The 26,041-nt window shown below is 37.6% G+C and overlaps 1 protein-coding gene across 3 annotated transcripts; it reads left to right on the plus strand.

Annotated features, from left to right (window-relative positions):
* Positions 1–1,254: 1,254 nt before the first annotated feature.
* FBXO30 (F-box protein 30) lies at positions 1,255–17,951 on the plus strand. Of its 3 annotated transcripts, XM_074368216.1 has the most exons (4): positions 1,308–1,524; positions 7,414–7,618; positions 9,546–11,592; positions 15,385–17,951. In XM_074368216.1, the coding sequence occupies exons 3-4, from the start codon at positions 9,562–9,564 to the stop codon at positions 15,586–15,588; spliced, it is 2,235 nt and encodes a 744-aa protein (XP_074224317.1). In that variant the 5' UTR covers positions 1,308–1,524; positions 7,414–7,618; positions 9,546–9,561; the 3' UTR covers positions 15,589–17,951. The 3 variants fall into 3 exon arrangements, with proteins under 3 accessions (XP_074224318.1, XP_074224317.1, XP_074224316.1); XM_074368217.1 differs by lacking the exon at positions 7,414–7,618 and having other exon boundaries at positions 1,255–1,402; XM_074368215.1 differs by lacking the exon at positions 7,414–7,618.
* The last annotated feature ends 8,090 nt before the right edge of the window (positions 17,952–26,041 follow it).

Here is a 26,041-nt window from a genome sequence, read left to right on the forward strand (position 1 = left end):
GCAGCCAAATTAGACAAAATAAGAAAAACAGACTGAATTTTTCAAAAAGCTGAATTTATTTATTCAAAGAACTAACCTTTAGTAGGTGATTATGTCCTTGCTAATAATTGGTGTTAAAATCTCCTTTCATTTAGGAAATGAGGCACTCATATGAGTAGTACAATTTTTTTACCATCTTTTTTTAGCAAAATAAAAAGATAGTAATTTAAGTTTCTTTCTCAGTTTTTTTTTTTAATCTTTCTTTAAAATCTTAAAACCTAAGAGCCATTTCTCAGCATGACAAACTATGTGTGATCTATCTTTCCCAAGACTCATCAGTTGTGGGTAAACACCTAGTCACAAAAAGGATTACAAAACCGTGTTTTCCTGTCTGCTCCCACGGGCAAGGCCAGGATTACAGCCATCTTCTCTTTACCCTTCTCTTGTGTTAGGACCGGGCAGGAGTCCACAGGACGGACATTGGAGTAGAGGGGAGGGGGTGAGGGACACCTACTACCCAGCACTCGGAATCACTGTCCCTTCTGTTCCTTGGCGTAGACCCAGGTGTGGTGGCAGTAGCGGGGGTATGGGCGCCAATTCTTTGATCATGGCCGTATGATACTCTTTCAGTCCTCAGTCCTTCAAGCCACCTTTCCAACCATATCGGGTCGCCTTTCCCTACGGTGACAACCTCGCTGCTATGGTCTGTGTGGAGGACCGCAGTCGCTCACACAAGCAGACCCTGGCGGGCTGCTGCGCCAGAGCTCCGGAAAAGATTCGCGACGCCCGAATCCTGCAGGGCTGAGCTCAGTCCCGGCGGAGGTAGAACCCTACAAGAATCTAGGCACCAAGTCACAGGACACGGGCACAATGAGTTAGCCAGCAGGAAGACCTGATCATCAAAGGTTCAACGAAAGCTGCCCCGTTTCCTCCTACATATGACCTAATAGGAAGCCCGCTGCACCCAGTTAAGAGATTTGCTTGTCCTACAATTTAGGGAGGTAAACAAGTCACTCTACTTGGGCCTGTTTCCTCAATTCCAAAACTACATGTCTAGGATGCCTTGCAGGAAAACAAAACTCTAAAATCGAACAGGATTTGATAGACTTGTTGGGCAGGAGCCACTTGGGGTACAATGGGAACCTGGCACCGGACGGGCTGAGCCGACAATTCTCCAGACCTGACTCTCCGCCACGTCGCTTCCGGGGAGGAGGGGCGGGGGAGTCGATGCGCGGCGTGCGCGTCCCCGCCTAGCTCGGCGTGCGCGCCCCCCGCCAGGCTTGCCAACGCCCCGAGGCCGCCGGGTGGGCGGGGCAGAGCTGGGCGGGGCGGGGCGCGCGGAGAGCACGGCCGGCTGGAGTGGAGGCCGAGGAGCCGGAGCAGGAGGTGGAGAAGAAAGGCGGCGGCCCGCCGGGGCAGAGAGGCAAGGAGGAGGCGGGCTGCACGGGGGTGTGGGGCGCGGAGCGGCGCCGGGACAGCGCGGAGCAGCCGGGTACGGCGGCCACGGCAGCCAGGGCCTGGGCCGCGGTTCGGCCGGGCCGGCCGGTGAGTGTCGAGGAGGCTCGCGGGGGAGGCCGGCCCGGCCCTGGCCGTGCCGTGCCGGGGCCGGAGGCGGCGGCCGGGCGGTGGGAGGCCCGCGGCCGGGGAGGAGGCGGCCGGGGGGTCTGCGGGCCGGGCCTGGGGCGGAGTAAACACGGCCTCGCGCCGGCCCCGCAGGTTCTCAGCCGGCCGGCCGTCCCGGCACAGAGGGCGTCCGCGCCCAGCCTCCTGCCGGCCAGCGGAGGAGGCGGTCAGCAAATGGCGACCCAAACGCCGAGGACCGGCCCCTGTGTCAACGGGGCTCGCGTCTGTGGGTTGCGGAGGGGTGAAGCAGGAGTTGGACTTAGGAAACCTTAAGAACCTCGAAAACCCGGCTTCTCTTTCCTTTTGCCGTTTAGAAACTTGGCGTTCTTTGGGGACAGATGGGTTAAAGGAAGATTGGGAGGCATCATCGGCTGTCTCCACGGGATGAGTGAAGTTGGTAACTCTTCCATTCATGGAAGTGAGAGGATCTTAGTCTTAGCCTCAGTCCTTATTAAAGAAAAACTTCCTGAGTTTATCGATCTGAGGGGTATGACCATTTACAAGTATCTCGTGGAAGTGCATTGCTTGGAAGGGGGCCACAGAGTGCACGCTGGATTCACAGCAAATCCCCTTGAGTACGTTTTTAACGTGGGTGTTCAGAGAATAGAGACGGAGCAGCTTGTTGTTTACCATGGTACTAGTACTCCATTCCCTTCTCCCTGTCACTTGTTTTTCTTTCTGAGCCTTGTCGTAAGGCTCAGATAAAAGATGCTTGGGAAGGAATTGACCTTTTATTCCATAATTACTTTGTTGGCTCTGATCCAAGATGAAGTTATTTATGGGCATTCTGATAGTTTAGATTAACTTAAAACTCCTTAAATACCAAAAGCCCGAGGTTTCTAAACTTTAATTTGCTACATTTCAATCTGTGTTGTATCCTTTAGAGACTTAGTAAATAAATTAACAGATTTTTGCGTTTGCTTATACTTATTAAGCTTTTCCAAAGCAGTCCCATTGTTGACTCGGCAAAAGGGTAAGAGTAGCATAAAATGTACGCTTAAGATTTTTCTAAGGGTTCAGTTTTTTCAGTGTGCAGTTTTCGCTGAATCACTTTTCTTTACGCTTAGTCACTGTTTCTTACTACAGAAGTTTAATTGGGGATAACATGGTGTTTTGCTAACTTTTTAAATCGCCAGTTTGTTTTTATTTGGTACTTTAATGCGGTGACATAGCATTTTTTGTGATTTTGGAAATGTTAGTGGGTGGAGTTTTGTGAGTATTATCAGAGAACTGTAGTTTCCGATACAGGCAAACTTACGCATTACAAATGTACTAGGTATTTAATTTCAATCCGTATTTCTGCATGTTTGGCCTTGGAGACTTTTAAAGAAAATATACAGTCTCCTAAAAATATGCTATTAAAGAAAAATAATACATATTTTGAGATAATGTATATAATTAGAACAGTACTGTAAGGTCACCAAAATAGGCATTGTTTAATGTGTTTCCTATTTAATACAATATGTTACTAAAATGTGGCTTTTAATGGCATAAGCTTAATGTTATTCTGTATGGTTTTTGGGTAAATCATCTGAATTACCATGACTGCTTATTTCATTAAAAGGAGTTAGTGCATGCTGTGGAATGACATTGTATATGTAGAATTTGTTGATGTCAAAGTCTTCAGTCAGAAGGCTCTATAAAATATTATTTGATTTGAAATTGATTTTAATGAAATACGTGAGATTGGCCTTGGACTAGTGGTTTTTACACTGTAGGTGTCTAGGTAAATGCACCTAAGCATGCCTCAAAACCAGTCTGTGAAAAGCTTTTACAGAAAGGGTATTTTTTTTTAATGAGTTGGTAATGAGTTAGCATTAGATAGTTCCTCATATGATTACTTTAAGTGTAAATGACCTGGTATAAAAATGATTATATATAAAGGTATGTGCATGTACATGTGGCCATAGTGTGAAATAAAGTACATCCGTTTTCTGAGGAATACGTTTGTATGCTACTGGACACACTCGTAATTATAACCCACCTGTGTAAGAGTTCTAGGTTGTTTTCACAGTACAGTAATTGCCTCAAGATGACAGAGCTGAGATTCCTTGAAAGCCCATTCCCCTATGCCATGCAGCCCATTTTAATAAGCTGAGTTCCACCATTTGGGTGGATTATTTTTATCTGGGTATCAGCTCAAATAGGTTCTGCTATGAGTATTACATATTTATTAATATTTATTACTTAATTTCGGTTGTAAGTCTATAGTAATTGCATTTGCTTATTTAGTGGAGAACAATGTCAGATAGTTAGAACTTTCAGTTTGGAATAAGCTACCCATGACCATGTTTAGAAACAGAAGATGTATGTTTTGATTATATCTTAACTGGAAGGGTAAAAACAAAATTCCATATAATTAGGTCATCATTCTATAAATAAAAAGTCAGAACCAAAATTTAACAAAAGAATGTATACTGATGTAACCCATTTAGACATTTTGGACTCACCAGTAGGGTATGTGCTTTGAGTTGGGAGTTTAATGATCTTGCATTTTCCATTTTGCCTAATCACCCCACCCCCCTTTTTGAAACCAGTAAAATAGTGGTTATAGATTTAGTATGGTCTTTATATATATGTATTTTTTTAATTTTAATTTCATTTTAATGGAGATCCTGGAGATTGAACCCAGGACCTTGTGCATGCTAAGCATGTGCTCTACCACTGAGCTATATCCCAACCCCCCTATTATGGTCTTTAAAACTGAGTGCACCTGATCAGTAAATCATTCAGCACGTGTTTGTATTTACTACGCAGTAGTGCCTCCGATTATACAAGAAGGGTGAGCCTTGCTCTGGAGGAGTTAGAACTGATTGCTGAATATGAAATTTCATTCGTAGACTTACTTGTAATAATGGTTAACTGATTGAACAAGTTTGTCTATAGTTCCATTTTGGCAACATTTTATTAAGTAGAATTCTTTTTTATCTAATGTATTGTAATATTAAGGAAGCAGGCTGATGCCACTTCCTTTTTTGAGCTTCCTTTCCTCACTCTGCACCTACGCAGACACCTGCACACGTGCAGACGCCTCCACCTCTGCTTTTTTTCTTTAGTCTGATGCCTCTATGGTCAGTAACCTGTAACCAGACTGCAGGGTTGATTTAGGACTTAAAATAGTGGAACAATATACAGGTAAATGTTTCCTTCTGTGCCTTTTATTATTATTTTTTAAGATTTTGAAACAATGGAAGATTGAAATTAATTTAAAAATTTTTCCCTTTGATTGGACTTTTTGATGGACAGTTTAGCTTACTCTATATATAATGCCTGGAACACCTTAATAATAAATGTTTGAATACGTCTGACTTTTTATAGCTGGTATAGTGAGGTAATTTTGACTCAATTTGGTTGACTAATAATAGATCTATAAGGTTCTATCTATTCGTGAAGTATGTAGTTTTCCATGAAATCAAGAATTGTTTTGGAATCCACTTGGTTATTTCTTGTTTTATAAAAATTTCATTTGTGTTTTTTTTAAACAGGTGAGGCTCTGATTGAGGCATAGTTTTGAACACAGGGAACATAAGAATAAATGAGACAGAGATGGTCCTGCCTCCTTTGTGGAGCTTATAGTTTTCCTGGGAAGATAAATATTAAACAGCGTAATGGTTTCACTCTGAATTGTGACTAGTGTTACCAAGGAAAAATGCAGTGTGTAATGAGCACAGAAGGGATCCACACCTTACCTTTGAGTGTGTGGAAAAGTAACATTTAAGCTAATAAAGATTTGAGGCAATTGCTGGGGAGGAAAAGGAGTATGCGTGTCTTGGAGGCAGACGTTAAGAACAGCCTGAGGCAGCAAGCTGTGTTGAGTATTTGGGTGACTTGACGTAGTGTGTTTTAAAATCGTGCGAATTTGCAATGCTGTATTTATCTCCTTATGTATTTTAATGAATTTGGAAAAATAAAAGATTGCTTTTTGAGGGCATGTCTTTATGTGTAGAAATAGCCTTAAATGACAAGGCATTATTTCATTGTATGGGAAAATGCCATGTCTTAAAACTACTTTTATGGATTGCTTGTGAGCCACAGAGTATGAGTTGGCCAAGAATTTCTGTTAGACAAAATGGAAACTATTGTAAAGCATTTAATCATTTACAGATATTCTCTGGGCTAATGAAACTTTTTCCAGTCATTCAACTTTAAGTGTAGATAGAGATGTTACTTGGAATGTTAAGATTCTTTTTCAAGAGTTTTTTTTTTTTTTTTAACTTAATACTGAATTTTAAATTAAGCTCATTTTGAACTTGAAGCCTCAGCATAGCAACATGTTTTCTACTGGGCCTGCTGTGTTATTGGTCAACTGATAAATCAGGGATTGACATTTTAAACCCGTTTCATAGGATTTATGAGTGATTGTGAAATACTTTATGTAGGCATATTTAATTTGATAATAGCAATCTTGAAAGAGGATGGATCTGGAAATTTTGAATTCTGAAACTGAGGGCTCTATCCCCAGAATACTCTGGGTATTGTTTAGTGCATTTTCTTAACTTATTTCTTAATATATTTAATTGTAAAATGGAATTAAACTTTATTTTTTCTTTGTATAGCTGTTTTGGGAATGGTTAAGTTTGTAGTGTTGTTCCATACATTTGTACTGAGCACTATAAATGTAAGTTATTTTTAAAATAATTTAAAACACTTATGTTCAAAGCAACGTGCTATTATAATTAGAAAGGACCAAAAAGACTTTCTTGACCACAAGGGTGATTAAGTTTTGGAATAAACTACAAGCAAAGTTGTGTAACCTTCATTCCTTAAATAACATCTTAAAATTGGATCACCAGTTACTGAAGTACTGCCTTATTTTCTTAAACTTTTTAAAGTAAAGATATCTGTTATTGTCCATGTACATTGATCAGATACAGATTTCAGTCCTAGACTACGTAGATGACCTTGGGTAAGTCACTAAGCCTTTCTGTACCTCAGTTTCCTCTGGATTGTTATGAGGATTAAGTGACATGTTATATGTGAAGGATAAAATAGGTACATAGTGTTCCCTTTTCCTTCTCTTAAGTCTACTTCAATATGTAATAAATACTGTGGACTTGTTGCTGTGGATGTTTTTGTTTTTATTTTTTAAAACATTTCTTTTACTCAGATGGGGAATGGTGTGGAAGAGGTTATTTATTTTGAACCTTGAAAGCCTTCTACTTCTACCTTTCAGAGTTGTTATTTTGCATTTAACTCAGTTGTTTGTAACAGTTGCTATTTTAAACACTTTTGAATTAAGTGATGTTTTGAGATGTGTTGTGCCTGGTTTGATCATGTGATGTGCATGTAACATAAAGTGTTCCTACAGAGTTCTGAGAGCATTGGTCACTTCTGTTGGAACCGCTTGTATTTTTAGGTTTCTCTCTTAGTAACAGTCAAGTTTATAACCTTCAGCCTGTGAGATGAACTCAGTCTAGTTGCAAAATAGGAAAGCTTACAGCTGGTTTTCACAATCTAATCACTCAGTAAAATTTGTCTTAATTCTTATTAAAATTTCTCTTCCCTTAATTTACAAATATCATTGTTAGTCTGTCATTTCTTTTATTTTGACCATTTTAGCATGTCTGTCTTTAATTTTACAGGTTCTGTCCTTAGTTAGAAAATTTGTGGGGATAAACATTCAGAGGTATTTAACTCATAATTTGTAATTTTTAAGCACAATTCAAAAATATTAGTTTTGTTGTTAAATGTGTACCGTGTTTTTTTTCCACTCCCTAGCATCATCAGTAAGCACCATAATATCAACTCAGGTTTTTTCTACTTAACAAAAGTTCTATCAATAATAGGTACATTTTGTTATTTGAATTTGAGGAAAATCAAGCCTGGACTGGAGAAAAAGATACAGCAATTTGAGGAGTAATGAGTTTACCTTAGCCACCTGGCACCAAGATAGAATTTATGGAAGAGAATATGTGAGAGAGCTAGCAATCAGTCTTCTCTGCACTTAAAGAAAATAGGATAAGAATCGGCTTCTTATCCAGAAAATTATTATTCATTTAATTTGGGAACTGTCGAGGTGAGTTGCCTGTGCCATATTCGAGTAGAGATCTGAAACTTGGGCAAGGGTTCTGGGCAGGAGGTATTGTTGAGTTTTCAGCATGCAGTGGTAATTGAGGCTTTTGAGAAATTGAGACCACCCTGGGAGAATGTATGGAATGAGCCAGAAATGATATGGAGCCCCAAGGAAGAGTAATATTTTAGAAGAAAAGAGTAAGGAATAACCAAAGAGGTAGGGGGGAAACCAGGGGAAATGTGAGATCATAAAAACCGAAGAAAGATAATAGTTCAAAAAGGAAGGATTAGTCAACAAAATGATATAATGGCCAAGGAAGATGAGGTCTGGAAGAAGTGCCCTTTGGATTTAGCACTGAGGATCTCAGTAGAGTGTTTTTAATGAGTGGTGGTAAAAAAAAAAAAGCCAAATTAATGGGCTGATGAGTATATGGGAACTTAAAAGAGCTTTTTGGTTTTTTGTTTTTCTTTTGAAAGCTTGACTGAATAGGAAAAAAAAATGTAGCAAAGGGGGGATATTGTTTTATTTAGGTTTTTTAGGAAAAATAGTCTTTTAAGTTTTTGATGCTAGTAGGAACAAGCCAATAAAGAAGTTGATGATTATAGAAAAAAAGACATTGAATAGGCTTGGCTATGATGATTAAATCAATGCATTGTACCAATGCTTTCTCTTCTTTTTGTGTAAAACTTTACTTGGTAAAAACAGGAAAGACCATTAGTTACCTGTGATCCCTGCTATTTCTCTGATTAAAATCTTCAGTGACTTCTAACTACTCAAAGTCTGAACTCCTTAGAGTAACATATAGCTCATTTTTCATGACTTCCTTATTCCTGTCCAGCCTCATCTCGCATAGCTACCTGAATTACACCTTGTGATCCAGGGATGCTAGGAAACTTGAGGTTCCCGGAACATGTTTTGCCTTCTTGCTTTTCTGTATTTGCAGATGCTGTTATTTCAGCAACAAATGCCTCTTTTCCTTTCTAACCCTGCCCTCCAATGCTGAAGACTTCTCATCTTTCAGGACAACTGCGAATTCTTTTCTATCCCATAACCATACTGACTTTTTTCTCTGTCATATTGATCATACAAAAATGTGACATGATTGTATTGTCATCTGTGACCTCCTGCTATAGCTCCTTAAGAAGAGTCACTGTGTCTTCTAATCTTTATATTGCCACACCAAACACAGTGCCTGGTACATGGTAGTTAAACAGTAAGTGGGTGTGTAATGAACCAGTGGGAACCGTGGCCCTCAGAAGTAAGTGATCTGCCCTCTGCTATAGAACTGGAGCTAGAAGTTGCCTTTTCTGGATAAATTCCCTGTATGTTTTAGTTAAGGCTTACTCTGTTGATTTGTTGTAGAGTTTATTAAGGCATATGTAGAGGGAGAGATCAATAGGTGAAATCTTAAATGAATTTATTTAGAGGGAATACAAAGAAAACTTTAATAAAGTTTTAGTTAAGTATATTCATGAAGTTCAGATTATTCTCTTTGAGGAATATGATGAGGTCTCTGGAATGTGGGTACATCATAATCAGTGTAGTTAAAATTAAAACAGGAAAAGCTAAATAAAGCATTCTCTGAGATCTATAAGTTAAATATGTATTAACTTGTTTTTGGCACTTATATATTACACAATATACTAGAATTTAGTATATTTAGTATATTATATTTTGAAATGTTAGGGCTTTTGGGCATATTGTTATATGGTATATTAAAATGTACTTTTGAATTGCTCCTTGAAGTGCTTTAGTTGTTTCAAGATGAATTGATTATATATAAAATAAATATGTTGAATATGTTTATTTTATATATTTCATCCTAATATAAGCCAATATACCTTCATGATTTGATTTTTATTCTTAAACGGTTTTTAAAAATCGGCCACTTTTTGCCTAACTTCTTATTTCTTTTCATCTCAATAACCAGAGCTGGACTGGCCATTATGGAGGAGGAGCTGCAGCATTCTCACTGCGTGAATTGTGTCAGTAGACGGTGTATGACCAGACCAGAGCCTGGCATTTCCTGTGACTTGATTGGTTGTCCATTGGTTTGTGGAGCAGTTTTCCATTCTTGTAAAGCTGATGAGCATCGACTTCTGTGTCCATTTGAACGAGTGCCTTGCTTGAATAGTGACTTTGGATGTCCGTTTACAATGGCTCGAAATAAAGTTGCTGAACATCTAGAAACGTGTCCTGCAAGTGTGGTGTGCTGTACTATGGAGTGGAACCGATGGCCAGTTAGTTATGCAGACCGAAAATCGTATGAAAATCTAAGCAGAGATGTGGATGAAGTGGCACAACTAGATATGGCTTTGGCCCTTCAAGACCAAAGGATGCTCTTAGAATCTCTCAAAGTAGCCACCATGATGTCAAAAGCAACTGATAAAGTATCAGAACCTAGAGAACAAATCTCAATTAAATCAAGTGTCCCAGAAATACCACATCCTAATGGTTTGGTGCCTGTTGCTGAAGAATCCTATGGTGCACTTTATCAAGCTACTGTTGAAACAACCAGAAGTTTGGCTGCTGCTTTAGATATCCTGAATACCGCCACAAGAGACATTGGCATGTTAAGTACAAGTCTTTGTGCTTCTCCAAATGAAGTGAATGAAGAACAAAATGCCAGCGAAAACTTACAGAATAGAAACTTGAAAGATCAGGACCGTCTTTTTGAGGATGAGATAGGAGCAGTAGGTGGAATTGACCATAACGGCACCGGTCAGAATGCCCAATTTGAACAAAATGGTTCAAGTGATTTTTTATGTGACTTGGATGCCAGTTCTTATGGCACTCCTGCTCTCTGTAATGGCTTTCCCTTGGAAAATATATGTGCAGGGGTCATAGACCAGAATTTACATGATGACTCCAAACAAAATAACTTAACAAACGGAGAATGTGTAGTATCCGATGGTACTTTAGAACCTTCTAGTTCACTTGCAGTAGCAGCACAACTTAGGGAAGTAATACCATCTAATGCTTTGCCTAATGGCACAGTTCAGCATATCCTCATGGCAGATGATGATGAAGGAGATTTGTGTCGGAGAAAAGTAGACTTAGGGGACCTGAGGAATGTGGATGTCTTGTCTTTCAGTCATCCTCCTTCATTCAAATTTCTTTCTAATTCATGTTGGTCTAAACCAAAGGAAGATAAAGCAGTAGATACATCAGATTTGGAAGTTGCAGAAGATCCAATGGGCCTCCAAGGAATAGATCTAATCACAGCAGCACTACTGTTTTGTCTGGGAGATTCTCCGGGTGGGAGGGGTATATCTGATAGTCGCATGGTTGATGTTTATCACATTGACTTTGGGACTCAGACTTTTTCACTTCCATCGGCAATATTAGCAACAAATACAATGGTTGGGGAAATAGCTTCAGCTTCAGCTTGTGATCATGCCAACCCACAGCTTTCAAATCCAAGTCCTTTTCAGACACTTGGGCTGGATTTAGTATTGGAATGTGTCGCTAGGTACCAACCCAAGCAACGTTCAATGTTTACATTTGTTTGTGGACAGTTATTTAGAAGAAAAGAATTTTCTTCACATTTTAAGAATGTGCATGGTGACATTCATGCTGGACTCAATGGCTGGATGGAACAGAGGTGTCCCTTAGCATATTATGGTTGTACCTATTCTCAGCGTAGATTTTGTCCATCAACACAAGGAGCAAAGATTATACATGACCGCCATTTGAGGTCATTTGGAGTTCAGCCATCTGTATCTACAGTATTAGTAGAGCCTGCTAGAAACTGTGTGTTGGGATTACATAGTGACCATCTAAGTGGTCTTCCTTTTGAGGTCCTGCAACATATTGCAGGCTTTCTTGATGGTTTCAGTTTATGCCAGCTCTCTTGTGTGTCCAAGTTAATGAGGGATGTGTGTGGCAGCCTTCTTCAGTCTCGTGGAATGGTCATACTGCAGTGGGGGAAAAAGAAGTATCCAGAAGGAAATTCGTCATGGCAGATAAAAGAAAAGGTTGGTTTAATTCAATTGCATCAACCCCTTATTTGACATGTAATAGGCACTAAGTAATGTTGCTGAATTAATAAAATTAATCTTGTTGAGAAATTGTCCATTCTTAAAGCTTACTAACTCAGTGTATAATGACAAACTTTTTTTATAATGATAATTAATAAAAAGCAAGGATAGTTAGAATTGTTTGTCATAATCACATGTTTACTACAGATATCCTAGAACTAGATTCTAATATCACATGGCAGAGGCCACCTCCGTTTCTTCAGTTGAGGGGTCCTGCACCCATTCACTTCTGTAACAACTCCCTTTGCTTGAGTTTGTGTTAACCAGCCTCTAATTTGGGCTCCATCTGAAACATTGGACAGTGGAGGAAGCAAGGAGGTTTTTTTTTATTGCTTGTAATTGGCAGTTTCTGTCCATTAGCAGTTTCCTTCTTAGAACTTGGTGGTTTCAGGTACAACTTAAAAAGGGAGACATGAGAAAAGTTTATAACTACTACTGCTAGTAAGGAACCAGTGGAGTGTTTGGGGTTAGAGAACATAAATGGATGGATATGGAAATGTATTAGGCTGAAGTGAGATGAGGGCTGCAGGGTTTGATATTGGTGAGGACTCGAGTTTAGTACAGTACAAGGGAGTGCTGCAGATGGGAAGCTGGAGCTGGAGATTGAAGCAGATCTCAGAACAAATCCTGGCTCCACCACTCTCCTCCTGTGATATCTTTTGCCCAGCTTCTGTTTGAGGTACTGTCCAATAGAAATCTTTGATCGAAGGTGTTTTTTCATTTTAGAACATTTACTTTATGAAACTGATTTTATAAGGTGGAAAAAAATTTGATGAACTTCACATTGGCCACACAGGGTTCGAATTTCTGGCTCCTTCCTTCCTTTCTTTTTTTTTTTTAACCACCCTTAGGTTTTCTCTAATTTTTACTCTTTGCTCCAGGTTTTCAGAATTCTGCATCTACTTCTGTGTTCTCCTGGAGCTTTGACCAGTAAATGAACACACTCATTATTTCATGATCTTTTTTTTCCAAAAGAGAATTCTGGTGGCAGAAAGTTTCATACTTGCTGTATATATGTGGCTATGTGTGTATTTTCATTTTCTACATGATTTGATGTCTTTGCCATTTGGGATGGGACACTCAGAGCATGGCCCCTTTTTGTCCTTGCCCACGAGTATTATTGACCTTTGAGGTGATATATTTTCTGGGGATTCTTTTCCTGCAGAAAGTCTAATCTACTTTTGGAGTTTAAATTGCCATCATTTATACAGATTACTCACATGTGTTTATCTGGCCATTTTCTCCTCTGAACCCTAGACCATTACCTACATGCACCTACTGGACATCTCCACTTGACTATCTCACAGCTTCATCAAGCTCAACATGTCTAACCTGTTCCACTTCTGTACCCCTTTTCATCTCAGAAGGTGACATTATCGTCTCTCACATTGTCTAAACTAGGAATTTGGGAGTTAGGGTGGATCCCCCCCTTTTCGTCTTTCTTTTCATATCCAGGTAATCGCAAAGTCCTGCTGTCTCCCTTCTTCATACCTCTCAGGTTTGCTTTACTGTTTCTACACTGTTTCCTTAGTTGGTCCCACCTGGAGTTCTCTCTCTCTTCCTAACTGGGTTTCTATTTCCGACCGAGTCCCTTTCCAACATATTCTCTATAGAAGAGGTAGAGTGATAAATAATTTCTTATATATAGTTCTTATGCTGTAGTGCTTAAAAACTTTTTAAATGTCTGTCCATTGCCCTCAGGTAGAGGTTGACTCCTTAGTGGAACATGTAGGACTTTGCATAATCTTGTCCTTACTTACTTCAGTTTCCTTTTGTCACTTTATATCCCAGCCATAGAGTTTACTTACAGTTGTCTGATACTTTCTTCCTTGCCTTAAGGTCTTTGAGTATGCTGTCCCTAGTACCTACATTGGAACATTTGCAATGTGCTGGACATTGTGCACTTTACTTTTGTTTATTTAATCTACTGCCCCTATTTTATGGTTGAAGAAACTGAGGTTTAGAGAGGTTAAGTAACTTGTCCAGTTGATGGATTGAAACCCAGGGAAACTGTTTCTGGAGTTTGTGATCGTCATCTCCTTGCTATATCCTGCGTACTCTTCAGATCTTACTTTGAAAGCCTTCTCTGGCCCTATTGAAGCCTTTAGGGAGGCGCACTGCTCTGTGTTCGTGTGGCGCTCTGTTGTGTACCCCTACTCCGTATGCCCCTACTAGAGCACTCACCGTCCTGTTTTGAAATTCACCTATGAATTGCCAGTTCCTTTCAGCAGACTGTAAGTTCCTTGAGAAGTGAGGCTGAGAACCAGGTATCTGCTGCTTAGCATAGCACCTGCCGTATAGCGGCACCAAGTGAATACTTGACGGATACTTGGATGCAAAGTTGGCCCATTACTATCTTGTCATCAGGAGATGGGAGCGATCCATTTTTTCTTGACTTTTTGGTTCACCAGACTAACTGTGTGGAAGTAGGGAGGCTGTCTTCCCCCATTGAATATTTCAGCTAATTTGTTCCGTGAAGCTTAACAAAAACTCCTAATTCTTAGCATAGTTGCGTGAGTGTGGGGAATTGTAATCTATAATGTGTATTGATAGCTACTCTGCAGGCCTTCACTGACTCCAGGGAGATGACTCCACGCGGGGTAATTAATAGAACCTAAGAAGTGTAGCGATAAAGTGCCCTACGTGCTGAACCATGGTAACTTCTGCCAGCTGAAAAGTAATTTTGTTCCCACAGAATTTGAAGGCTTCTGGCCACCCAGAATTCGTACCGTTCTGTTCTGAGCTCTAGTGTGTGCTGAGGGCTTCCCCTCAAATCCTCGGCTGCTGCTGTGGGCCGTGGATTCGATGTTCTCTCGGTAATTGCCCGTTGATTAGCTGAGCTAGGATGCCTAGGCCTGTCCTGCTCTGTTCATGTTTATTACCTACATTCAGATAACTGTGTATTTTTGAGTTGTGAAGGTGAGAGGGGGCCGCAGTAGTCACTGCTGGACTAATGAGATGACGGTGCTTCAGGGCTTGGAGCTGCTAAGTGAGCAGAAGGGAAAGTAGTTCTTAATTTTATCGGCAGACACATGATCAAGGATGGTAGATGAATATTTTCCCCAGAAATGCGTTTTACGACTTAAACTAAGATTTAAACTAAGATTCATTTTACAAAAAGCTCTTTCTATATAAGTTTCCAGAAACATTTTGAAAAAATTGAAGCCCTTACATTCTTCAGTATTACTAAGTGCCTTTACTACTTATAAATAGGAGGAAGAACAACCTTGGCACAGTATTTTAGAGTATTTTAACTATACTTTAAATGGTATAATAGAAATGAGAGAAAAACTTGGAGGAAAGAATAACACTCATTGTCAATATCTCCAGACTAAATAGGTCTGTATATATAGACATTTGGATAGGATGAAAGACTAGTGTACAATATATATTATTTTAGGAAGTAGCTCTGAATTCATGAGGTTATTATTTCTTAAAAATTCTTAATAAGCCAGGTTGGATGTGATTTTTAATGTTGAGTTTTGTCTTTTCTTTTTGGTTATTACCTTTATTGAAATCATAATGTTAAGTAAGTGATTTATTTTATGATTATTTGATAAACAGATTTGTATCCAAATGGATTACTACTTTTCAGCTTTGTAGCTAACTACTTGAAGCTTTATATTGGGTGTTTCTCTGACAGTTAGAAATGTATGCAGTTAGAGCAAGAAGTATGTTTGGATTCTCGTAAATTGGCTTGTTTAAATCTGAAGTAGAATTTTCTTTTAGGTATGGCGATTCAGTACTGCATTTTGTTCTGTCAATGAATGGAAATTTGCTGACATCTTAAGCATGGCTGACCACTTGAAGAAATGCAGTTACAATATTGTAGAGAAACGTGAGGAAGCAATCCCATTGCCGTGTATGTGTGTGACACGAGAACTCACTAAAGAAGGACGGTCACTTCGCTCAGTTTTAAAACCTGTACTTTAGAAACTGTAACTCCACTTGCACATCCATGCAAGCACCTAGTATGATTTCTTTGTAGTATGTGACACTTTATTAATGTATTAAAGAGTACAACTAGCTAAATTTATTGTCACTGTGTATATAACGTTTTGAAGTGACATATATTTTTATAAAGTACTGTTTAGTTGGAAAAAAATTGCCTTAATGTTTGAAATGTGTGATTTTTTTGGAACTTGCTGGACAGGGTGATTTAATTTTTAGCTAATAATTTTCAGAATTAGTATTTTTAATGGTGTGCATATTTTGGTTCTTAAATTTTTTGCTTCTTAAACTAACAAGATCCTGACCAAACAGTTTTCCTCATTTTTTCTGTGGGTTACAACCCATGCATTCAAAAAGCAAAACTTTGATTCTGATTTTTACATCATAGGCTTTTGAAATAAAAACTTTGAATTGCTTAAACACTGCATAAGACCATTATAAAAGTTTATTTTCTAGTGCTCCCTTATATAATTGTTGATATGTAGGTGATCTCTCATATATACATAATGTTTAAAATCATGAGTAATATTTGATAATGCCATTTATCATGTTTTAAAAATAGTCCACAAACGTGTTTTCACCTTACATATTTATAGCTCTCTTACAGAGAGTGACCATATGCAGCTTTTTTTTGTTAGATGTCACATCCAAAGACTCAAGGCAGCGTGCTATATGACAGGTTAAAGCAAAATCAAACAAAAAGCCTGTGAATTTATTTAATTTGAAGCTGTATATGGTATTTTTTATATATGCTACGTATTTGATATTTAGAGAGAAGAAAAGAAAGTCGGGCCTTCATATCTGCAAATTCAGTATCCATGGATTCAACCATGATGGAAAATAATTTGAAAAAAATTTTCCATAAAATTCAAAAAGCAAAACTTGACTTTGCCCCTCACCTAAACTATTTACATAGCACTTACATTATATTTACAACTATTTACATAAAACTGACATTGTATTAGGTATTCTAACTAATCTAGAGATGATTTAAAGTATATGGGAGGGTGTGCATCGGTTATGTGCAAAGACTACACCATTTTATATAAGGGACTTGAACATCTGTGAATTCTGGTACCACACGGGGGTCCTGGAACCACTTTCCCGTGGATATTGAGGGACGACTGAATACCTCATTTTAAGTTTGAATTGGGCATGTTGTGTGAATAAATTTCAAATAATCAAAATGTAAAGGGCTTAACTTTTTTTCATAAGCATTTAAAATTACTGCCTTTTGATGTTTCTAAAAACCACAATTATGTTGTTTTAAGACATTTAAAAGTGTGACACTTGATATCTTTGTAAGATGACAATCGTCAAATGCAGAAACCTGTCTTGGCTGACAATCTCTAAAACATTTCCAGGTTAATATTCCATAGACTTTGCTACCAAAAAGTAAGAATTGCATCTTTGTGTAAAAATCAAAGTATAACAAAAATATTCAAAGACCTACTCTTGAACTATTTTATTATAGTTTTCAAATTGATTTATACTATTATTAACCTGATATGATCAGTTTGAAAAAATGAATGTCAGTATTAAGAAATAAATTGCAAGGATGGGAACATGTACTTAAATAATTTAGGTAACTTCTGGCATTTGGTAGCCTGAAATGGTGACAAATTAACCTTGTTATAAAATTTCAAACCTCTACTTTGTCTTCTCTTCCTACATGTGTCCCTGAGAGTGCTCTGTTGTTAACTAGGTTCTTGATTCCCATATATGGCAGTCGGGCTGGGCAGAGGCGTTCCTTGGGCATTAGGAAAGAATTCTGAACTACTTAAGACTTGTTTTGGTTGGATCAAATCCTTGTTACAGTTGAAAACTATAGCATTAAACACTAATCAATTGTTTTGCTTCACTTGTCATTTTAATTAGTAGAATACTTACTTCTCAGTGCTTAAACTATCTTTTTCAACTGAGAGATTGAATTACATAAACAGCCTCTGAGAAGAAGTCAGAAATGAGGTATCAAATACTGTAAACTGTAACTGCCTTTTAAAGTTTTGCTGAAGAATGTGTCTGGTTAGGATAGCACAAACATTAACTTGTTTTATGGTTGTGCTTTTTAAAATCCTTGTTCTTTAAGTTTTGACTTTTTGTTCTCCACACTGGATCATGAGGTATTTAACATGTTCCACCTTTTATTTCTTTTACACATCTCTGGCAGTTTGTTGTTGTTGTTGCTGTTATGCCACCATACTATTTTGTTAAAATGTGTTCTTTGTGCAACATTTGTTCAGATTCTAATAAAATTAATATTTTCCTGTATATGGCTCAGTAACTTAAAAATGAAAAACTTAACATTTAAATAAAATTCTAATCCTTGTTTGACAAATTCCAGACACAGTCATATTGTTTCTATAGTGGGGATTTTCTGCATGTTGTAGGACTTGCTTGTTGATTATCATTGCTCACCCAGGTTTTACTGGTGAACATGAATTTTTTTTTTTAATATGGAAATCTCATTAGCTAGCTTTCTCTGCCCCTTCAGTGTTTTCTTGAAAGTAGTCCCACCTAGGGATATTTCTGAAAGGCTGAAGTTTCTGGCAATATTATTTTTCTTAACTTTGTAATGGGAACAATCTATCTAGACTTTTAAGCATGAAAAGTTTTGTGTGTTGGCCAAGTAAATTGTCATTTGAGAAGTCTTTGTTGATTCCTTAGTCTTTGCTAACCAGCAAGGTAAGAACAAGTGTCAGGAAGGAGGCAAATACCTGAATTCTCTTTTATTTGCTGCCTTCTTCCTCAGGATTGCCTGTAAGCTTAATCTCAACCCCCCCCCCCCCGCCCTCTCCCCTACCCCTCCTCTCTCTCTCCTGAGAACCACAGATCACTAATAGTAATGGTTCCCCAAGTGTGGTCCCTGGACAGTAGCATCAGCATCACCTGGGAATTTGGTAGAAATGCAAATTCTTGAGCCTCTCCACAGACTTACAGAGTCAGAAACTCTAGGGTGGGAACCAGCAGTCTTTTAACAGAGGCCTCCCAGGTGATTCTGATGCACAATAAAGTATGAGAATTTAGAGGAAAGCCTGGGACACGCCAGCTATTCTGTGAATGATGTGTTACTGGAGCAGGTGCATATGTGTAGGTACATATGTGTATAATCCAAAATTAAGAGGAATAGTAATTTATTAGTATTAATGATTAAATTTAATTTTATATGTTGTCTCAATCTTACAACCATATGACAAAATATATTGGGTACCATGGTTGTTGGACTTTTTTTTAAAAAGCTAATATTTACTAGTATTTTTAGTTTACTGTTATTTCTAGTATTTCACTAGTGTTTCTTCTGGTCAAGGTAAATTGCAGTGAAACTTACTGTTCATTAGCACTAACATTTAGCCTAGTCATCGTTCATTCCTGTGTTTAGTGGTTGCAGAGTCATGTGAACATACTAGATTTCTAGGATAAACAGAGTAGATGTAAAAAGATACTGGATTAAATTTTACAAGAATTTTGTAGGAATTCTTTGAACCCTATCAGCAAGAGATGGTAAAGACTGTGTTTCTGGTTTACCAGTAGTATAGAATCGTTTTTTGGTCTTTGACCCTGTGCTACATATCCCAGCAATGTTGTTGCTGTTACCCAATGTTAAGGGATAGTTAATACTGGGATCTTTGAAGATATGGTAGTTTATACTGCTGTACTGGTAACAGATTTTTAATCTCTGGCAATTTGAATGTAGTTTTTGGTGTTTAGAAGCAAAACAGATTTCTTCATGTTTTGCATCCCAACCTAAAAAGGCATAAAGCCTATTAGGTTTAAAAATTTTCTAAGGAATAGTTATGCAAACATTAAAAACTACGTTCCATGTAAAACACACCGCATTGGAAGGTGACACAATTGGAATCTGCAGAGGTGGATGTTTAGAATTGCAGTAGAAAGAAAGCAATTGGCCCTCATTCTTTCAAAAGTCTGGATAGAGCCTTTTGATGAAAATAATTTCCCTGATGTATGTTTGGCTGGTTAACTAAATACAGCTCTTAGTATTAATTAACATTCTTGTGAGGCCTAGGAAGCAAGAGAATATTAGTTACCTTTTAAAGAGAATCAGCTCATCAGTGACTCATCCATTGTATTTAAAATAATTCAGTAATAGGTTTTTTTAGGATATGATCTAAATCTGATTTCCAAACAAAAAAGTTTAAGATGTACAAGTAAAGGCCAATGCCAGTAAATTCCTTTCTAAATAAGGGAATGGGAAGAATGGTTTCTTTGAAAGTTACCTTTTACACAAATATTTTCTTTGATTTATAAGATCAAAGTAAGTTCAAAAGATAAGACCTTTATTTTACGCTTCCATTGTATGGATTTAAAAATGTACTCAAAGTTTAGGTACTGATGAATGTTTTGGGGTCTTTGAGAGGCAGGTGTTCTGACACAGTTCACTTTTCTTCTTTACAAATGCAGACTGAGAAGGGACGTATGATGTAGGGAAATACTGTTACCTAGAATATTTGATTCCTAGTAAGTGTTTTGGAAAGAATTATTGGTTAATACCAAAAGGAAAGAAAGTGGAAATTAACTACAGTATGCTACTCTGAAAATCCTTTGCAAAAATAGGGTCTTTAGCTGAACTTTTGTAAGTATTTTATTGCATCTGTGATTAGTAGATTCTATAAATGCATTATTTATACATGCATTTATTTGCACTTAGAATCTCCATAAATTGGCCAAGTAGATTTTAATACATCTTGAAATGTACTAATGGAGATACATCTCAAAGTGCTTTTTTACCTTAGAACATTTCAAAACTGACATTTTGGGTTCAGGATATTTTTGACTTCCAATGTATTTTGTGGGGAGTGACTTTTCATTAATAAACTACAAAGAAATGAGTTACAGGGATGATTCATGAAAATGCTCTAGAGAAATACAGTAAAAGTTCATTGATATGAATCTCCTATTTTATATTTTTTTTTATTTTTGACATGCTATATTGAAGCATCTATTATTTACTATGAAGAAATGCATTTCTGAAGTAAACTGACAACAGAAACAAGGGAAATCTATTTCTTTTTCACTAACACCAATAAAATTTTAAGCATCCCCCAGATCATTTTATTAACCCATTTGCATGCAAATATTATGATACAAAATGATTCTTCAATATATGAGTAGTTCTAGTGGTGGTAATGGTGTGTGTGTTTGAAAGTAAACTGTATTTCTGTTGAAATACTAAGAGTTACGAACTCGTCAGGTCAAACTGTTCTTTTCCAGTAAAAGCAAATTCATCAGATTTGAATTTTACCTTTTTCTAATATAAATTGTTAGAATTTTTTTTTTCTCAGACAATATTTTTAAACAGGTAAATAGGATGATATATGTGTTGGTTCATTCTGCAACGGAACTGACTAGAGTTAGCTTTCCATACCCCTTACAGTCAAAGAGTAACATTAATTGTTAAATTATTCAGTGGTCTAATAAGATAAGAACAGTAGCAATGATTTGTTACTGTTCAGAAGATTGAAGTTGGAAAAAGGAGATCCTGCCTTTTGCTTTCCTCCTAGAAATTGTTTTTTCATTAAGTCCCCCTTTTCATTTTAATTGTCAGTATTGCTTGTTTATCCCATAACTTCAATTTTCTGATCTGGTGATCAAAAAAAACCTAGATTAAGGACATAGAGTTTTTAAAACCTTATTTTGCTAATCAGCCTATGTTTAGTAGTTTTGGTCAATAAAGTTTAGATTTGATTAAGTAACTTACTCAGCTTCTTTTAAAGTCTCTCAGCTCACAATTTGTAGTGTTGAAAAATTGAAGTTTCAGCATTCAGGTTTAATTACATTATTTGATTAAAAGAAATCAAGCCACAGAAATAGAAACAATAATAGGGTATTACATCTGTTCAAGAGTAAAATTACCCATTGAATATTTAATTATGTCAAGTGGATGTCTTTCTTATCAACTGGTAACTTTTAAAATTGTTACCTTCAAATTAGAGATTTGAAATAAAAATGGAGAATAGTATTGGTTCCCTACAACATTCCAATAGCTTTATGATTAAAAACTGACATATGAAATAAATTGGTTTAAATGGTTAATAATTTGGTGGACATGAATTCTAAAGACATCTATGCTGCATTTAAAATGTTAAAAGTTGTTCACTTGATCAGTGTTTAAGCACCAATCAGTCCTGAAAACTTGAATTACATTCTGAAAGGTAATTGCATTGACTCATTAACTTACTTCAGATGTCAGTTTAGTTTCCAAAGTATCTTCTGCTTATGATTTGCATAAAGGTTTTTTTTTTAACTCTTAAATGCAAAAGGATACAGTATTTCTTGAAAAACATGCTAAGTGAAAGAATCTAGATCCAAAAAGCCACATATTGCATGACTTCATTTATATGAAATAATCCAGAATAGGCAAATCTGTTGAGAGCAATCAGATTCATGGTTACTAGGGCCTGTGGGGAGGGAACAGGGGAACTGACTGCTTAATGGGTACTGGTTTCCTTTTGGTGGTGAAAATGTTCTAGAACAATACAGTGTTGATTGCACAACGTTGTGAATGTACTAAGTACCACTGAATCGTACACTTTAAAATGGTTTAAATGGTAAATTTTATGTAATGTGTATTTTACAACAATTTTTTTTAAAAAGAGAAGTATTTGCAGTCGTTATCAAAGCCAAAAAGTACAGTGCTTTCAAGGTCTGTGAAATGCTTAAGGTATGATTTAGAATTAATTTAGAGCATTAGTATGTAACACATTTATTCAAAGTCCTAATGAAATTCATGAATTCCATCACCGAAGTACTGCTGACAGCAGCAGAAATAAAGTTATAATTCATCACAATCTCCTTACACTTTTCTTCTACAATTGTAACTGAGCAATTGGCTTCCACATTAATGTTCATTTCTCACCTTTTACATTTTCTTATGATTCCTTGTGGCATATCTCAATCACACTTTTTAAGATCCGTATTTAAAATCATGCTTTGAAAAGAATTTGTATAATTTTAATGATCATTTTTTATAGTTTTATACTTTGTGTTCCTTTTAAAGAGCAAATACATTGATGTATTAGATAAGACTAAATAAATTGAACTGATGTATACATTTTGCATTCTTTTGAATTGTCTTGTGGGAAAATGCTTGAATCTTGGGATTGGTAGGTACTTTAACAATCGTTTAGTTTCTCATTTTATACTTGGAGAAATCGAAGCTGAGTCTGCCTGTGTAAGTTCATTCAACAAGCGTTTATTGAGCACTGATGCCAGGCCCTGTGTAGGCCTGATTCTGGAAGGTTGTGACATGCCTCATATCACACAGGAATTACTACTACTTTCTCCTCCTTCTCTGCCCACTGTATATCTGGTAATATGCCAAGTACATGGACAGTGGACACGTTCCAGAGAAGGAAAGGCTTCAGGCAGAGATTCACTTTGAATGGTTCCGCACATGTATGCTTCTCAAATGCTAGAGAGATGTTCTTTAGTAAAATACCCATGACTATAGTGTTACTTGAGGAATGCATTAATTAACAAGTAAGTTTGCTTTCGCACTTTAAACCAATTACTTTCCACTAAGTTCCAAGGAGCTGACTTTAGAAAATTGTTGATTAAAATCAATATTAAAACAGTTAAATTGTTTTTCAAATACTGCGCTTCTCATATGATTGAGGGTATATATGCTAATTAAGGTGTTCGTGTGATTAAACGGGCTTAACAGAATGAGGCTGGTAGCATGAACTAAACTAACAGGATAAGCAGAGTAGACAAGAGGAGACTTGCATCACAATAGGTCTACTTAGACACTGCACAGGGGTCAGAGTCAAAGAATGGGAGGAAGGGAAATAATTCATATTCCAATTAGTTTGTTAGGAGGAAGGAAAATAATTGTCATAATTCACTCATGATTTTTTACTTAGTGGTTTCTTATTAATTTTGTAATATTTCTGTAATAGTTAGGACTGCTTATCAAATGGTTTTTGACTCAGATTTACTTAATCATAACTTCTGTTCCTTCCTCTTACAGGCTACATTGCTACACCATTTCTCAAACACTTTCTATCCTTTCATGTCTCTGAGCCTTTATATACACTTTTTCCTTTGCCTAGAATACCCTCCCCCAAATTCTTTGTCTGGTAAACTTCAGATCGTTTGTGAGGACCCAATTTTGATGTTTTTTTCCTAGACCATCTCAAGTCAATGAGTTACCCATGCTCACTGTGTATCCCCCCCTTTTTTAATCCATCACACTACACTGCCATTATCTATTTGCTGATACCCGCTCACTGCTATAGATTGTAGCCCCCTCTAGGCAGAAACCATGTCTTACTTGGCTTCAGATCCCTGAACCTAGCAGAAGGCCTTACACACAGAAGGTATTCAGTTGGTGTCTGTTGAATGAATCATGAAAAATGATAGAATAATTTTGTAATGCTTTCAGTTAGCTTTTGCTGCATAACTTGCTCCCCAAAACTTCATGGTTTGAAACAAGTTTAATTAGCTCATGATTAGTTAGCTGGACTAGTTTGGTCTGGCTTGACTTGGCTGATCTCTGCCTGGTTGGCTCATGCATCCATGGTCAGCTGCTGGGTCAGCTGGAGGTTAGATGATCTAAGACAGCCTTACTGGCATATCTGGCAGTTGGCAGGCTGTTGGCTGGGGTGATGGGGATGATTAAGCCACATGTCTCTCATCATACAGCAGGCTAGCCCTGGCTGATTTACATGGCAGTAGCAAGAACAGCAAGAGAGTTAAGTCCCAATGTGCAAGCCACTGCTTGTCACATTTGTTAATGTCCCATTTTCCAAAGCAGTGACATGGCTAAGCCCAGATGCAAGGGATGGAGAAATAGAGTCTACCTCTCCGTGGGAGGAGCAGCCAAGTTATGTTGCAAACAAGTGTGTGCACAGGAACAGAGAGAGTCATACCCATTCAAATCTACCATGAATGCCTCGTAATTTCCAGTTTGATAGTCCCTCCATTCCTCTTTAGATTTTTCTAACAAAACCCCCTAAGTATTAAAAATGAGGGTCAATTAAAAAATGAAGGAGAGCGTCAAGCTTTGTAAGGATAGTAGGGAGGAAATGCACAGGGTGGAGGAGCAGCAGCAGGTAGGAGCATTGTGACCGAAAAGTGACTCATGCTACTGCTACTGTTTACAGGATCTGGAGTCATCCCTTTGGCTTTCTTAATTTTCTTCCTTGGTTGTTATATATCATTGATTTTTGCCTCTTTTCTTTATTATTTCCTTTGTTTCTACCCTGTGTTCAGTTTGCTTTTTGTTTACCACCGTCTTACTGTGGAAATTTAGATCATTGATTTTAAATCTTTTTTTCTTTTATATTACAGACATGTACAAATGTAAATTTCCCTCTAATCACTGCTTCAGCTGCATCCCACAATGTTGATATGTTGTATTTTGTTATTATGCAATTCAAAATATTTTATGACTTCTCCTATGATTCCTTCTTTTATATATTTAGAAGTATTATTAATTTTCTTGATGAATTGACTTTTTGTCTTTATGAAATGTTCTTTATCTCTGCTAAAAGATATGCTATGGAAAAGAAAGAAAAACTAGAAGAAAGGGGAATTTGGGAAGGAGGGAATGAGAGGCAGCTTTCAATTTTTAAGTGATCAGAGTAAGCCTCCTCAAGAAGATAACCTTTGAGGAAAGACTTGAAGAAGTTAGCAATGTGGCAAGGGGAAGAGGCAGGGGGTAGCAGCAAGTACAAATATCTGAAACTAGAGAGTGCCAAGTAATACAAGGAATAACAAGAAAGAGTGATGGGAGAGGAGTGAGTGATGCGGAGAACAGTGGGAGAGCCCATGAGAGAGGTAATGGGTGAGACCAGATCATATGGAGCCTTGAGGGTTTTTGTGAGACTGACTTCTAGTGAAATGGGAGCCGTGAAAGGCTTTGAGTATGACTTCCTCCACGTTCTGACATTTATGTTAAAGGGATTGCCTAGTGACTGATTTGAGTCTAGCTTGTAGTGAAACAAGGGATGGAAGCAAGGAAGCCTGTCTGCAACCTATTGCTGTAATATAGGCAAAAGAACAGGAAGATTTGGGCCAGGGTGTTAGCAGTGGAAACAGTGAAGTATATGAGAAAAGGGGGAGTCATGGATGACTTCAAGTATTTTGTACTGAAAAAGTGGAACTGTTATCCTCATTTTACGTGTAGGAACCTGAGATCTAGCTCAGTTCATTAGTGACTTTTCAGGAAATGGGTAACAGGGAAGTTAACAGTGAGTCCTCTGTTAAGAACAGCTGTCACGGGGGGAGGGTATAGCTCAAGTAGTAGAGTGCATGCTTAGTATGCATGAGGTCCTGGGGATTGAACCTCCTCTAAAAATAAATAAACAAATAAACCTAATTACTTCCCCCTCCAAATAAAAAATAAAATAAAATGGTGATCATAATTTAAAAAAAAAGAAATTTTTTCGCTATAGCTGTGTCTGTGGCTCTCAAC

The sequence above is a fragment of the Camelus bactrianus genome, chromosome 8 (assembly GCF_048773025.1).
Source record: "Camelus bactrianus isolate YW-2024 breed Bactrian camel chromosome 8, ASM4877302v1, whole genome shotgun sequence".
Taxonomy (NCBI): Eukaryota; Metazoa; Chordata; class Mammalia; order Artiodactyla; family Camelidae; genus Camelus; species Camelus bactrianus.

Coding starts and splice junctions, on each gene's coding strand:
- FBXO30 (XM_074368217.1), top strand. CDS start 9,562: ATGGAGGAGGAGCTGCAGCATTCTCACTGCGTGAATTGTGTCAGTAGA. Junction 11,593..15,384: donor CATGGCAGATAAAAGAAAAG/GTTGGTTTAATT, acceptor ATTTTCTTTTAG/GTATGGCGATTCAGTACTGC.